Below are 15,137 nucleotides of genomic sequence, written 5' to 3'. Positions count from 1 at the left end.
TCGATCCCTGGTCAGGGAACTAGATCCCACATGCATGCCACAACTAAGAGTTCGCATGCCACAACTAAGGAGCCCACGTGACACAACTAAGGAGCCCTTGAACTGCAACTAAGGAGCCTGACTGCTGAAACTAAGACACAGCGCAACAACAACAACAACAACAAAAACATTAAATTTCTCAGAGACAATCTAGTTTCAGGCCCTTTGCCACATGCCTCCTTCTAGAACCCTTTGTGTTTCCACATTGGGTGATTACTTGTTCAATGTCTCTCCGCATCTAGAATGTAAACTGTATGAAAGCATGGACCATGTCTCTCTTACTGAGCACTGCATCACACAGCAACATGCCTGACACACAGATGATATATAATAGTTACTTAGCAAATGACTAAAATAGACCAACCCATATTCACTTCCTTTCCTAGAAACAAACTTCAATAAAATTCTTCAGAAGGTATAACCAGAGTAAGGTTTATTCTATTAAAATGTCAAATTCATTCTACTCAAAGACTGTACAATACCATCTATTTATTAGAAACCTGCAGGCCCTTCCAAGTTTCAAGTTGAAGATGTTACTGCATTTTCATTAGAGAAGACCTAATCCTCTTCTCCTTCATGTTCCATGAACCCAAACCTATTCTTCTCTCAGTAAAAATAGATTTTATTTGTTGGTGATTAACACCTCTGTATTATGCTCTCACTATCCTCTCTCTCTTAACTACAGGTTCCAGGATTTCCACAAACGAGCAAACAAGGCCACAGTATCTCTATGAATTTCCCTCATTTTTTTCATCCTCATACATAGTGAACATGACCAATACTTGAACTTTAGAAATAAAGGAGACCATCTATTCTCAAGCCTCTAATTTATGGAAGGATTGGCAAGACATATAATAAGGTTAATCCTCACACTATATTATTTTCCTCCATGATCAATTTTCTCATATTCATCAAGAACAATTACTCATATTAAGCAACTGCTTAAAGAAAAAAAATCTGAAAATTAAGAATAGGTTTCTTCACCTTTTTGATATCTGTTTTTGTCCGGAGACCCCAGCCCCTCTGTAATGTGCGAAAAATTTCAACCTCTGGATACTGGCGCTTAGTAAAGCACTGGTTTTGGCAGCGCCCTCCAGCAGGACATACTGTGGGGTGACACTCATAGAGCAGCATGCGGTTGATGCACTCGGAGTCTATCCCACAGGGGTTCTCATCAGTAGCTTTACAGTTGCAACGGGGAATTTCAGACAAGTCTGCAGTGAAGATCTGTACCCTGCCAATAGGACGGTTCACCTGGAGTAGAAACACATACTATAGTATAGCAGGCAAGTCAACACAAGACAATTTAGGATCTATGAAAGGCCGATTGCTTTCCTTTAAAGTCACATGCCACACTTTACATGAGTTTGAATTATCAAGATTTAGCAGGATTATTCACAATAGCTAAAATGTGGCAACAACACAAGTGTCCACCGACGAATGAATAAGCAAAATGTGGTAAAAATAATGGAATCTCATTCAGCCTAAAAAGGAAGGAAATTTTGACACACGATATACAACATGGATGAACCCGGAGGACATTATGTTAAATGAAATAAGCCAGTCAAAAGAGACAAATACTGATTTTACTTAGATACAAAGAGACAGAAAGTAGAATAATAGTTGCCAGGGGCTGAGAGGAGGGGAAAATGGGAAGCTACTGTTTATTGGGGTATAGATTTCAGTTTTACAAAATGTAAAGAGTTCTAGAGATGGATGGTGGCAACGGTTGCAAAACGTTATGAATCCATTTAATACCACTGAACTGTATACTTAAATATGGTTAAGATCAAAAATTTTATGTTATCTGTATTTTACCACAATTACAAAACTGGCGGAGGGCTTCCCTGGTGGCGCAGTGGTTGAGAGTCCGCCTGCCGATGCAGGGGACACGGGTTCGTGCCCCGGTCCGGGAGGATCCCACATGCCGCGGAGCGGCTGGGCCCGTGAGCCAGGGCCGCTGAGCCTGCGCGTCTGGAGCCTGTGCTCCGCAACGGGAGAGGCCACAACAGTGAGAGGCACGCGTACCGCAAAAAAAAAAAAAAAAAAAAACAACCTGGAGGAAATAAAGATTTAGGCAATTTGACATAAAAATAAAGCCTCACTTGATATGCAAAATGTAAATACCACAAATTTTAAAAATTCATTTCTTAAAAAAAAATCATAATTTCAAGGCTGGTAAGCCAAGTAAATTGTAAAATGAGTTTCTGCTATTGCCACATGGTGGCGCCACTTTAGTTGCTACATTAAAAAAAAAAAAAAAATCACCATTCTCAACTGGTAAATATTTAACATGAAAAGGTCTCTGAGCAATCGGAGTCCTATTTGTGAAGATGTATTTTAATATTGACTATCATAACTTGAAATCTTTTTAATAGACTATAGCAATGTCACCCAGGCATTCATTTTTAGTGGTGCTAGTACTGAAAACCACCATGAAAATCCTGTGTGGTAAAACATAGAGGCCAAACAATTTCTGTGACTCTGAAGCCATTAGAATTTTCACAAATACTAACAACAATGTGGAGAAAAAAAAAATAGATGTTCCACAACAGAGGTGCATTTGTGCACTATAAGAATGGTCTCTCCTACTTGGGGAGGGAGGGAGAGGGGGAGGGAGAGAGGGAGACAGGCGGGGAGAGAGATGGGGAGGAGAAGGGGGGGAGGGAGGGAGTGTGCGGGGGGCTGGGGAGTGGGAGTTTGGGGTTAGCAGATGCAAACTATTATATATAGAGTGGATAATAACAAGGTCCTACTGTATAGCACAGGGAACTGTATTCAATATCCTGTGATAAACCATAATTAAAAAGAATATATATATGTGTATAACTGACTCATTTTGCTGTACGGCAACATTGTAAATCAACTATACTTCAATAAAATAAAATAAAAAATGAGTCTCCCCTATTTGATATTATTTCAGTGGGAACAGTCAAACCACAAGTCTTCAAAAACCCATCCTATACATAAAATTTGACTCCTCAGGAATTGCATGATTTTGACAAGTCACTTTTACTTGCAAGACTGTTGTGGGGAATAATCTGTTTGTAGAAGTATACTGCCCTCAAACATTCTCCAGAACAACTTAAAATGACGTTAGTCTCACTGCCAGATCTCTTCCCAGCTTCTTTAAAATACTGATAAATGGTATTAACTTGTTAATGGAGGAACACCCTCAACATATGCAACTGGAAGTCACAAACCTACTGAGTAAGGCAAATTCTAAGGCATAAACAAGGGCTGAGCTCAACCACCTGAGACTACAGGTCCTACATAAGGCATCTGAATATTCACCTCCGATTCAAGGTGAGTAGCTTTACCTGACTGACACACCCCCATCCAAAAAAAGTTTCATCCTACTCCTTTTCTCTCTATAAAGGTATGTTTCAATCATTCCTCCTTGACATACGATCTAACCTGTTATTAATCCCAAATAAGTTTCTTGCCTAACACAACATAAAGCAAAAACAAAACCCCACACGTGGTTAAGTAAGAACAACACAGATATGTAACTGTAGTATTTACACTTGCTCTAGATCAGGGATTGACAAACTTTTTCTGTAAAGGGCCAGATAGTAAATATTTTATGTTTTGCAAGCCACAGATCTCTGGTGCATGTTGCTCAACTCTGCCACTATAGCCCAAAAGCAGCAGTAGACAATATGTGAATGAACAAGCATAGCTGTGTGTCAATAAAACTTTAATTATGGACACTAATATTTGAATTTTATAAAATCTTCATGTGTCAGGAAATAGTCTGTGAAAAGCAAATTTTCCCAACCATACACAGTAGGCCAGATTTGGCCCATGGACCATAGTTTGCCAACCCCTATTCTAAATCTTTTTCCTGGAAATACATTTTTGTTTTAAAGGTGGAGGAAAGAAGTTGGTGTCTAAATTCTGTGATTAGATCATGTATGGGACATTAGTTGGCTTCTCAATATACAGGTTCAATACGGTTGACGGGCTACTCTGAAGTGCCTAACTTCTGCTATGTGTGACATCTATGACTGTGGAAACAGAAATTACTTCCCCCTTTTCTGAGGATGAACCACACCTCAGTGTTATGTCTCCATGCACAGTAACTCCATTTAACTCTCAGTTCTACCATCAGCATCCATTTAGACCCAATTTTAGGTTCTGTTTTGTTTTTTTCCAAACAGTTTTAACTATTTGTAAGGATTGATATTTTATATTTTATGACACTTTCTCAGAGGTCTTTCAAAAATCAAGAAGAAACTTTACTTATTAAAAAAACTCATTCTATACTGCAACTACTAGGCAGGTCCATTAGACTTTTATATCTTTATTATGGAGTTTTAGTGTTCTTACTTTTCCTATATCTCATAATTCTTTACTAATTCATCATCACTCTTTGTTACTCATCAATGATTGCCAACTATGCTAAAAAAGAAAAAATAATAAGTGGAATGACAGAATCATAAAAACATGATGCAATGGTGAAACAGTCACAGTTTAGTTTCTGCACTGCATTACCCAAAGTACTACATCATCTTTCCAGAAAGTATAAAAGACTGGAGATAACATCTTTCAGTCTATTTTTAGTAGGGTTGCTAGATTTAGCAAGTAAAAATCCAGGATACCCAACTGAATTTGAATTTCAGATAAAAAATCGTTTTTTAGTTTATGTATGTCCCATGGAATACTTGGGACATACATAAACACACTAGACTCTAAAAATTGATCTCTAAGTGAAAATCTCAGACTTCAGAAACAAAAAAAAAATCAATGAGTACACGAATAATGTTTCTCTAATGACAAAAAAAATATATATATGGTCTTCGCATCCAGGAATGACATCATCACAAATATCTTGCAACAAGAACTTGGGCGATCTCACTTTGTTAACAGAGCTTATAGTATTCTTTCATGTGGTCTGATATTTGAGCACCAAAACTAACTTGATTAAAAGGTTTTTAAAAAAGAGGTTTCAGTAAATACTAAAGTTCCTAATAAGTTTTTTCCTCACTATTCCTTTATTTTTACTTCTGTAAAGTTTTTATAAAAATGACTTAACAATATAAAAATATAAAAAGGGTCTACTGGACCCAGATGATAAATGATGATGACTGTTTTACCAGGTACACTAGCATCAGGTACACTTAACATGTATTCTTGTGACCTTGGGAATCCTAGTCATACTGGCCACCTAAAATATCTCTACTATCAGCCATTACAAGAAGACTTACCATGTGTATTATTCACACTATCTCAGGGCCATTTACCATTTTTTATCAAGGTTCTTTTTTCCCTTTCAAACCACAAGGTGTTGACTGTGAACTGAATCTATTCCAATCCACTTTATGAAAAGACTTTCGAAAGCAACAGGAACAACACTGCATCAACACACAACTAATTTTATCAAGTGCACACAATGTGCTAGAAATGGTGCTCTGGCAGTTTTTCTTATCTTCTTTCAAGCTCATACCTCTACCTAAAAGCAACTGTGCTTGTGCTTCCAGTTCTCCTCATGAACAGAGTGGGAAGCAGGCAAGCTATTACAGTGTCTCTCCTGAGGTCTTTTCTCACCTTTATATGTTTATAAGGCGGCGGCTTCTTGTCATTCTTTCGATCTTCCTGCAGCTGTCTTAGCTCTTTTTGGGCCTTTAACTCCTCAAACCTTGCTGCAGCTTCCTGAAGAGCTAAGAAAACATACAGCACAGTCACTTAATCTCTGGGTAGTATTACTTATTTCGCTTTTTCCCCCTTTTAAGTTGGAGAAAATTCATGTTTTAGACAAAAATCTAAGATATATATATGATTTCTATTTTCGAGTAAGTTATAGTCGCCAGAGTGTTCATATATGGCATTAAAATAAAACATAATCCATCATTAAATGGCACTATACAGACTACCAGTGTCAGAGGAAAACAGAAAACAAAAACACGGCTAAATAATTTGAAAAAGCCCACATATAACATCTCCTAACAACAACTAGACTGCATCTGCTCAGCAAAGTCACTGCCTTTAAGCCTTTTTCCTCAGTTCTGAGTTTTCTGCTTCCACAAATAATGTGCCTCCTAGGTGTCCAGGTAACATGCTGTGTTCCTTTGGAAGAAATTAAAATTTGAAGTTTTCCTTTCCTTCTTCCCTATTCTCTGGAGCACCTATCCTACTCTTCTCCTAAAGCTCATTCTGTAAATATCAGTTATTAGCCTAATACAAAGATAGATCTTTACAGCTAATCTGCATTCAAGTCCTGAACTTTCATATGTTTAAAAGATTGTAGTGTTTGAAAAAATCTTAATCTCATTCTTCTCCACTTAAAACAAAATTTTAATTCATTATTCTTGACTCAGGTTAAAAACTCTTTAAAGAATTCCAAATTTTCCCACTTTCCTCTCTGTAGTTTTCCCCAAGCTCTGCCAATTCTTTAAAGAAAATCTCCCCTCTAATCCACACCCCTTTCTCCATTTCCTTGTCACCATCTAGCAGACTTGATGTTGCCTGGAGTTGTTCATTCACCCTATTATTCAGCAGGTCCTACCTAGTTTATCTACTTAATGTCTATCTAGTACCCATCATCCTCTCGACTCCATGCGCTATTCTCTGTGACAGTCTCATTACCTCTGCCTGAAATTACTAAAACAGCCAGCTCGCTGACATTCCTGGCTACAACCTCTCACTTTCTATGGTCCTGACATGCCAGTCAGACTGAGATTTCTAAAACTCTGCTCTGACCATGTAACTTAGCCACCTTTTCAGTAAAACAGTCCAGTGTTCCCCCAACCCCGTGCTTAAACCACAGCAAATACTTGGAGGTCACTACCTCATCATGTTCAACTCAATGTGTGCTTTCACATAGGCTGTCTTTTTGTTACAACATTTAAGTTGTTAACTTCCTCACAGTCAGTGTAGGGGTTAAGAGTTTGGATTCTGGAGCCCAACTATACCAGAGTTTGAAACCTTCCTCTATCACTTACTGGCACTGGAACCTTGTGCAACAAATTTAACCTTTTTTTTTTTTTTTTTTTGGCCATGCCATGCAGCTTTCGGGATCTTAGTTTCCTGACTAGGGATTGAACCCGGGCCCCTGGCAGTGAAAGCACGGAGTCCTAACCACTGGACCACCAGGGAATTCCCCAAATTTAATTTTTATGTGCCTCAATTTCCTCATCTATAAGATAAAGATAATGGCATCTAACTTACAGGGTTGCTGCAAAGATTTAAAGCAGAAAACAAACTTTGAACGGAGCCTGGCAATCAACAAATGGTAACTGTTATTATAGTTCTTCTTCAAAGTATCACTTAAGAAAGAAGCCATCCATGACTTCCAAACTTTGATCCCCAGCACTGTTTTGCTTCCTCTTGGTCTGCTCCCACAGCACACCATGCACACTTCTGCCACAGCACTCTCAAAGAATGGCATTTTGACTACCGGTATCTTGTGTCCAATTCCCCCACAAAACTGTGTGTTCCTTGACGGCAGAGGCATCCAGCCAGCCTAAGGTCAAGGTACAGAAAGAGCAGAATTGCAGAGCTTCAGCAGGCTCAGACTTGTGATATTGCCTACACTCCACTTTCGTCCCCAGCCTTGACGGTGGCCAGCTCTGTGCAAAGATGTTGGTCACTTGGTCCCTGACCATCTGAGACTATAAGACTCAAGACCCAAACTCCTGTAGTATTAGTACTGATAGTGCATATCTGTACAGAAAGCACACTGTCAACAGGTAAGTGAGGACCCCTGAAATAACATGAAGGAAGCAAAACCTCTGTTGAACTTATTCCTTATGGACATTATTCTCATTCCCCATCCAGGAAGTTTCACTGCTTAAAATCCCCTCTTCACCTCACCATGCAAACAAAATCTTATACTTCAATGTCCAAATATATTCAAATAACAAGAGATACCTGTATTGCCTTTCAAAGGACAGCTAAAGGAAGAAGCTAATTATCATTGATGGGATACCAACTATATGCCCTCCAGGATGATTTTTGTATTATCTCATTGAATTCTCAAAGCAACCCTTACTCGTTATATAGGCAGAGAGAACGCTGTCAACCCCTGCTGGCCTCAAATACCCCCTCTCCTTCACTGCTAGGCCAGCTTACAAAAACCTCTTTGATTAGAACATTTATGCGCCTTTACCATCTTATGTTGCTCTATAATTTTGGGTGAATTTTATTTCTTCTCAACAAACTAAACAAACAAACACCTCCTTGGAACAAATGTGGTTCTGCTAGATATTCTAGCCCTTGCCTGGCAAACTGTAGTGTTTATTCTACACAACAGTTCCAAAGCTCTGGTACTTACCTGATGAGACGCTGACAAAACAGAATTGGTAAGATAAGGAACTTCCCTTAAGGAAATTCTAGTTAAGTAAAGGTTAGGTTCAAAACTAATGAACTACATGGGTCAACTTCTCTGCAAAATTCTGTAGCCAAATCCTGTAGCCACAGCCACATACTGCCCCCGAGGGCAGAACATAGCTGCTAACAGAGCATATATGAATTCTAAAGCATACAATTCTAACAGAGAGCAGATACACGGGCAACAGAGGTCTTTGTTGGCCTGAGAAACAAAAAAGATAGATAAAGTTACCTTTTTTATATGTACCGTCCACTCCTTTGCCCATCTTATCCTTGCTGCTCACATCCCCCTCCATGTAGGGAAAGACTCGGGCCTGGTGAGTCCACAGGTAGTCATTAGACCCAAAGAAGAGCACAGGGAACTCGCCCACATCATGTCTCATCTTGTCAATATTGGAAGGTACAGCTCGAGGATGGCAGATCTCAGCTGGCCACCACCTGGGAAAGGTGAAAAGAAGGAAGGAAACCTCTAGAAGGCTGCAAGGAACGAAAAAGAATCCTACTTTTGGGACAGGAATAAGGAAAAGCAATGTCTATCTAACCCACATTAATGTCTGACCCAGGGCATTCTTACAATCTAACTAGAGAAGAAACAAGCAGTATGTGCTAAAAGGCTGAAGATGCCCACCCTCACGCACATGCTCAAATATATACACACACACTCCCTTAGACTGTTGTTCTACTTCAAGGAATCTATAAAATAAATAATTAGAGATATGAACAAAACTTTATGACTATAATGTCCATTGAAGTATTATCTGTAAGAATGAAAACCTAGAAAACTTTTAAATGTTCAACAGTAAGGGAACGACAGACGCTATACAATGAAATACAAATTGGCCTTTGAGAAGGAAACTACTACAATGACTTTTAGGCAATTTGGCATTAGCTATTAAAGCTGGAAACCCTGACCCTGCTATTCTATCCTGAGAATGGCCTAGAGAAGCTCCCATGCATGTACACCATGAAACATTGACAAAATATTGATAGTCCAAACGTGAACGTGAGAATGGATAAATAACTACACCACACTGTATGACTATATAAAGGAACACTGTAGAACAGTGAAGTATGAATGAGCTAGAGCACTGCACTAACCATAATAAATCTCAGGAGCGTAACAGTGAATGAAAAAAGCAAGCTGCAGGAAAATACAGCAACAATTCCTTTATATAAAGATCTAAAACATACAGAACAAAACACACATGTGGTAAACCTATATAACCAGGCAAAGAAATAAAAAACATAAAATGCAGTACAAGGTGCCAGTAAAGTACTATTTTTTTTAACTGGGAGGTATATACACAAGTGTTTCTTTAAAATCAAGCATGTTATAATATTTTTTGTACATTCCATATCCAATAAAAATAATTTTAAAAAGAAAAAGCAAGAAACAAAACTGGGTACAAACGATAAGGCTAATTAATCATGTTGAAGGTACATGTATTGGTGTGTCTGCAAGTAAATATGCCAAAATATTAGCGATGTCTCTTCCTTGTTTGTGAGATTATGGGTTTGTTTTCATTCATAAAGTTACTACAGAGGATATATATTATTCCTATAATTGCAAAACATAAAGCAAAGTCTTTTTCTTCTATAATGGATATTCCTGTAATTGCAAAACACAAAGCAAAGTTTTTTCTTCTATAATGGAAAATTAATGGGGGAGGGGATGAACCTTGTTTAATCAGACCATTTTTTTAAAAAAAGTTAAGCACAAGAAACAGAGGCTGGTAAAAGAACTAAGTGCCAGTCTCCTTCATGCTTACTTACCTGTATCGTCCAACTTTTACCCAGACAATTTCCCTGTAATGTGGCTTTTTGCCTGCCTTACAGTCATTGCAATACCAGTTTCCTTCAGGGATATCAATGTTCAGGCATTCACGATGAAAAGCAGCAGGGCAAGAATCACAGCACAGAAGGCTGCCTCCTGTGGGAATCAAAAAATCTGGCACTAGCATCACAAGGCTGCATATAAGGACCCAGCTGAAACAGCTCTTGCTCAGCTCCTAACCAATTATTTATCTCCCAGCCAAGGGCTTAGGTAATTTAATTATTCAGAAAGACTTTTCTGCAAGAGTATTCCCTCTCCAATGTACTTGAACCACACCCCTGGGGGTTTGTCAGATTTTACCGTTATTGGCAAAATTAGGTCAGGGCAATGAGGGCAGAAGTAAACCTCTAAACATAAATGTATAAATATATATGTACACACACACACACCCCACACACTTCTTCCTCTTCATTAAGAGACAACACACTATAAAGAGAATATCAATGATACATAATACCAGAGTATAAAGAGCACAAGCTTTAACTGATGTCAGACTTGAGCTCTAAGATCATATGACTTTGGGGAATTCACTTTCTTTGCTGAGTTTTAATTTCTTCAGTGGTAAGGTATTTTCTACAACGAACAATAAATAATCACACCTGTTTGAGAACTAAATAAGCAAATAAATTGCCTAGTAGTGTCTGACACGTAAGTAGTCTCCACAAGGCCAGTTCCTTCCCTCTTTTTAAATTACATTTTAATCTTTTTTTGTTTGGCACTCTCACAACACCTAAGGGCCCTCTGCAGAATAACATTTATAAATGCATAAACATAATACACAAAAGAACATAGATTATATTAAAATGATCAGAATGTTAGAACGAGAGATGAGAGTTATATATGTTTCCTTGTAATGCACAAATAAGAAGATGTAGCCGTAGTAATGACTGGAAACAAGACTTCAAGATATGTACAACAAAATTTACTGGTGACAAAAATCACAGGTACTAATGTTCTTTGTAGCCTAAACTTCAGTTAGGTATAAGATCTACCCTCTCCATCCAAGTTTTCGGATACCAGATTAATTACATATATTGCAGTGATGATGAATTTTCACTTCTTAAAAGATTTTTACCCAAAGTGCCTCAATTTACATATCTGAATCTGAAATCCTCATAGTTGCAGATAATAAAGAATTTCAGGTAAAGAGGTTTCACATTTAAGGAATACAATAAATGCCTTATTTATCTTATGCCAGAAATGAGCATGCTTCAAACATGCTAGACTCAAGCACGTAATTCCAAGTTTCATCCTGAAGAGACAGTGAGGGATAAAGTCATAAGCAAGGTATATGCGCATGTCCATCTTCTTGGTTTCACTGTGCTTCTCTTTCCTCATAAAAACCTACAAAACACTTAATTTTCTAACACCCCATCCTTAAACGATTTCTACCGTGCCTTTTCTTTTTCTCAATAATCGAGAGCAGGCTTAAAACAAGCTTTGCGGTGTTGGTTTAGTTGGGGACAGGGATGTGCTTTTGAGACCCAACTCCTGCTTCAACTACAGCAGCTCTCCTTTTACCTGTGTTGTACACTGGAGATTGTACACCTCAGATTCAGAGTGAAGTTTCATTTGGGAAGAAGGTCTGTTGCTACAAGTTCCAAGAACTTGTTTACTCAATACATATAGCCTGTACTCTGTGCTTTCAAAGTCATATTTTGCTATTCTTGTGCATTTTGTGGATGAGGTAAACAATCTTCGCATGGGACATAGACTGACACAGAGTCACGTAAGTGACTGCCCCAATAATGGGATACCTTCTACAACATTCCTCTCTATGCTTAGTTATCTGCTGAGTCAAAATCTGATTAATAACAATTTGCCAACTACATGGCCTTGGTAGAAAAATCTTCCTTTTACTAAGCTGACATTCATGACAACTAGAAATATGTCATGTACAATAAGGCATTTGAATTAGGCCTTCAAAGAAGGCATGAAAAGAAATCTGGACAGAAGAATAACCAGTGAAGAACGGTCAATGGTGGCAAGCACAACAGTTTTGCAGGGAAGGACATAATGGGATGAGCTAAGGGAGAATATGAAGAAAGAAACTGACAGGATTAGTCTGGGTGATGAGTGGGAGGCAGGCAGGAGGGTCTGTCTGGTGGGAGTAAAGGAAACATATAGGAGAAAGACAGGAAGACGAAAGGGGGAAAACCACATGAACCATCATAAGAAACCAAAAGATGTAAAGGTGACATTTGGTAGAAGACAGTAAGAGAAAACAGAGTTTAAACATACTGTTGAATTCTAGGAACCGATTATTTTCAGTGTAGCGATTTACCATACTATTACCATAACACTCTGATAACCACCTTTGGTTTTCTCCTATACATGAACAAACAAATGTCCCAAGACTCTACTCTTTCCTTGTCTTCTAACAGCAGGATAATCCTAGATAGTGGGATCAACAGTTCTTAGACTTTTTGGCCTCATGAACACTTTATAGTTTTGAAAAATAAGGAGATTCCCAGAGAGCTTTTGTTTTTATGGGCTAAAAATACTGATTAATTCATTTAAAAGTAACAATAAATCTATTATGTTAACATAAATCACATTTTTATGAATAACTATATTTTCCAAAATGAACATTTTTTAATAAGCTCAGTGTTTTACATTTTATCTTATTTTTGTTTTCTTTTAAACTGAAGTGTAGTTGATTTAGAGTATTTCAGGTGTACAGCAAAGTGATTCACTTATACACACACACACACACACACACACACACACACGTATTCTTTTTCAGATTCTTTTCCATTACAGGTTATTACAAAATACTGAATATAGTTCCCTGGGATATACAGTAGGAGCTTGTTGTTTATCTATCTATTTCATATATGTGTACCTGTTAATCCAAAATTCCCAATTTATCCCTTCCCTCCCTTTCCCCTTTGGTAACCATAAGATTGTTTTCTATGTCTGTGAGTCTATTTCTGTTTTATAAATAGGCTCATTTGTATCATTTTTTTAGACTCCCCATATTATTGATATCATATGATATTTGTCTTTCTCTGACTGACTGACTTCACTTAGTATGATAATCTATCTCTAGGTCTATCCATGTTGCTGCAAATGGCATTATTCATTCTTTTTTATGGCTGAGTAATATTCCATTGTGTGTGTGTGTGCATGCGTGTTTATATACACACACACACACACACATATACACACACCACATCTTCCTTCTCCATTCATCTGTCGATGGACACTTAATTTGCTTACATATCTTGGCTATTGTAAATAGTGCTATGAACACTGGGATGCATGTATCTTTTTGAATTAGAATTTTCATCTTTTTTGGACATGTACCCAAGAGTGGGATTGCTGGATCATATGGTAACTTTATTTTTAGTTTTTTTTTTTTTTTTTTTTTTTTTTTTGCAGTGTGCGGGCCTCTCACTGTTGTGGCCTCTCCCGTTGCGGGGCACAGGGTCCGGACGCGCAGGCTCAGCGGCCATGGCTCAGGGGCCCAGCCGCTCCATGGCATGTGGGATCTTCCCGGACCGGGGCACAAACCCGTGTCCCCTGCATCGGCAGGCAGACTTTCAACCACTGCGCCACCAGGAAAGCCCTATTTTTAGTTTTTTTAAGGAAACTCCATACTATTCTCCATAGTGGCTGCACCAATTTACATTCCTACCAACAGTGTAGGAGGGTTCCCTTTTCTCCACACCCTCTTCAGCACTTGTTATTTGCAGACTTTTTGATGATGGCCATTCTGACCAGTGTCAGAGTGACCATCATATTTTTTTGCAAACATTTTTGCCAATATTTTTACTTAAATCTGTTGTAAAATGTTGTCTGGTTGATGTATATGAAGAAAATCTGGTCTCTCACAGATAAACAGGTGGAAAAAGGAGTATTTTAATAACCTGTTCAATAACTACATATTCTTTGATACTATACACTAAAACTTCACAGGGTAAACCTTAGTTGCAGTGTCTAATCTGAAACTGTATCAATATAGTATTGATATGTTACTAATAGTTACTAATGTAGCTATTACATTAAAATTCTTTAATCTGTCTTGCACTTTGAATGCATCTTTTACATATGCATGGTTTTTAACATCATGCATTGTTCATGTGGAAAATATTGGTTTGCCGAGTCTGGTAATCTTCCAAATGTTGATCTATTTCGTTATGTAATACTAAAATGTCACATTTATTAATATCCCCATGATTTCATCAGTAAATACTAGGAAGCAGTTAAGCTCAGGGTGGGTAGATGACAGTTTTCCAAAATTCTAATTTTCACTTAAGAACTCAAATTTTATCATTGGCAACAATTTGCCAGTTGTTTTTCCTTGAACTGACAGGCTCCTTTTTATCCATTTTCAAGAAATGTCTGACAAATATCCAAGTATGAAGAGCCATAGTTTTTTAGTAATTTTTAAAATTAATTTATTTTTATTGGAGTATAGTTGATTTACATTTTTAGTAATGTTTAAGACTAAAAATGGTATTCCATGAACAAGGCAGCCAGTTCAGATTGCAACTCAATTGCATGAGTGCTTTAACTTAAGATAACCACCAGTATGCAACAGAACTGCTTTATGTATACTTCCCATTTTATCACACTGAATATTAAAACAATGTTCACATGACAGTTGAGATTTAATACATTTTACTTACTTTTTAAAATCGAGGACATTGTTATGTGAAATGTCCAAGTTTTTACTGCAAGTGTGTGGTGACACAGAATTCAATGACTGCTATTACTTGTACAGTTTAGAGCCATCACCTTGATTTGCATTAAGGTGCTAGCAGTTTTACTCACTATTGGCTTTGCACCATCTGTGCAAATGTCAACAAAGAAAAAAGGCAAGTAACATCTTGGTATTATTATGAAAAGAGTTGTGATCTCATGGAGGCTCCTCAAAGGGTCTCTGGATCTTCTCCACTTCCCAAAGATTCATGGATCACATTCTGAG

General features: G+C 37.8%; 1 protein-coding gene across 4 annotated transcripts in view; it reads right to left on the bottom strand.

The window, feature by feature from the left end:
• The window catches only part of NSD1 (nuclear receptor binding SET domain protein 1), a 132,815-nt gene that overhangs the window by 16,648 nt on the left and 101,030 nt on the right, over window positions 1–15,137 (bottom strand). For all 4 annotated transcript variants that reach the window (XM_060094867.1, XM_060094865.1, XM_060094866.1 and 1 more), the window contains exons 15-18: window positions 10,144–10,300; window positions 8,603–8,808; window positions 5,590–5,702; window positions 1,024–1,293 (exon numbers count right to left, since the gene is read on the bottom strand). In XM_060094867.1, coding sequence (XP_059950850.1) covers window positions 1,024–1,293; window positions 5,590–5,702; window positions 8,603–8,808; window positions 10,144–10,300 — 746 coding nt within the window. The remainder of the gene's footprint in view (window positions 1–1,023; window positions 1,294–5,589; window positions 5,703–8,602; window positions 8,809–10,143; window positions 10,301–15,137) is intronic.

Source organism: Mesoplodon densirostris, chromosome 3 (assembly GCF_025265405.1).
Source record: "Mesoplodon densirostris isolate mMesDen1 chromosome 3, mMesDen1 primary haplotype, whole genome shotgun sequence".
Lineage (NCBI taxonomy): Eukaryota > Metazoa > Chordata > Mammalia > Artiodactyla > Ziphiidae > Mesoplodon > Mesoplodon densirostris.
Note: the sequence above shows the minus strand (reverse complement) of the source record. Positions and strands in the feature narration are given on the sequence as shown.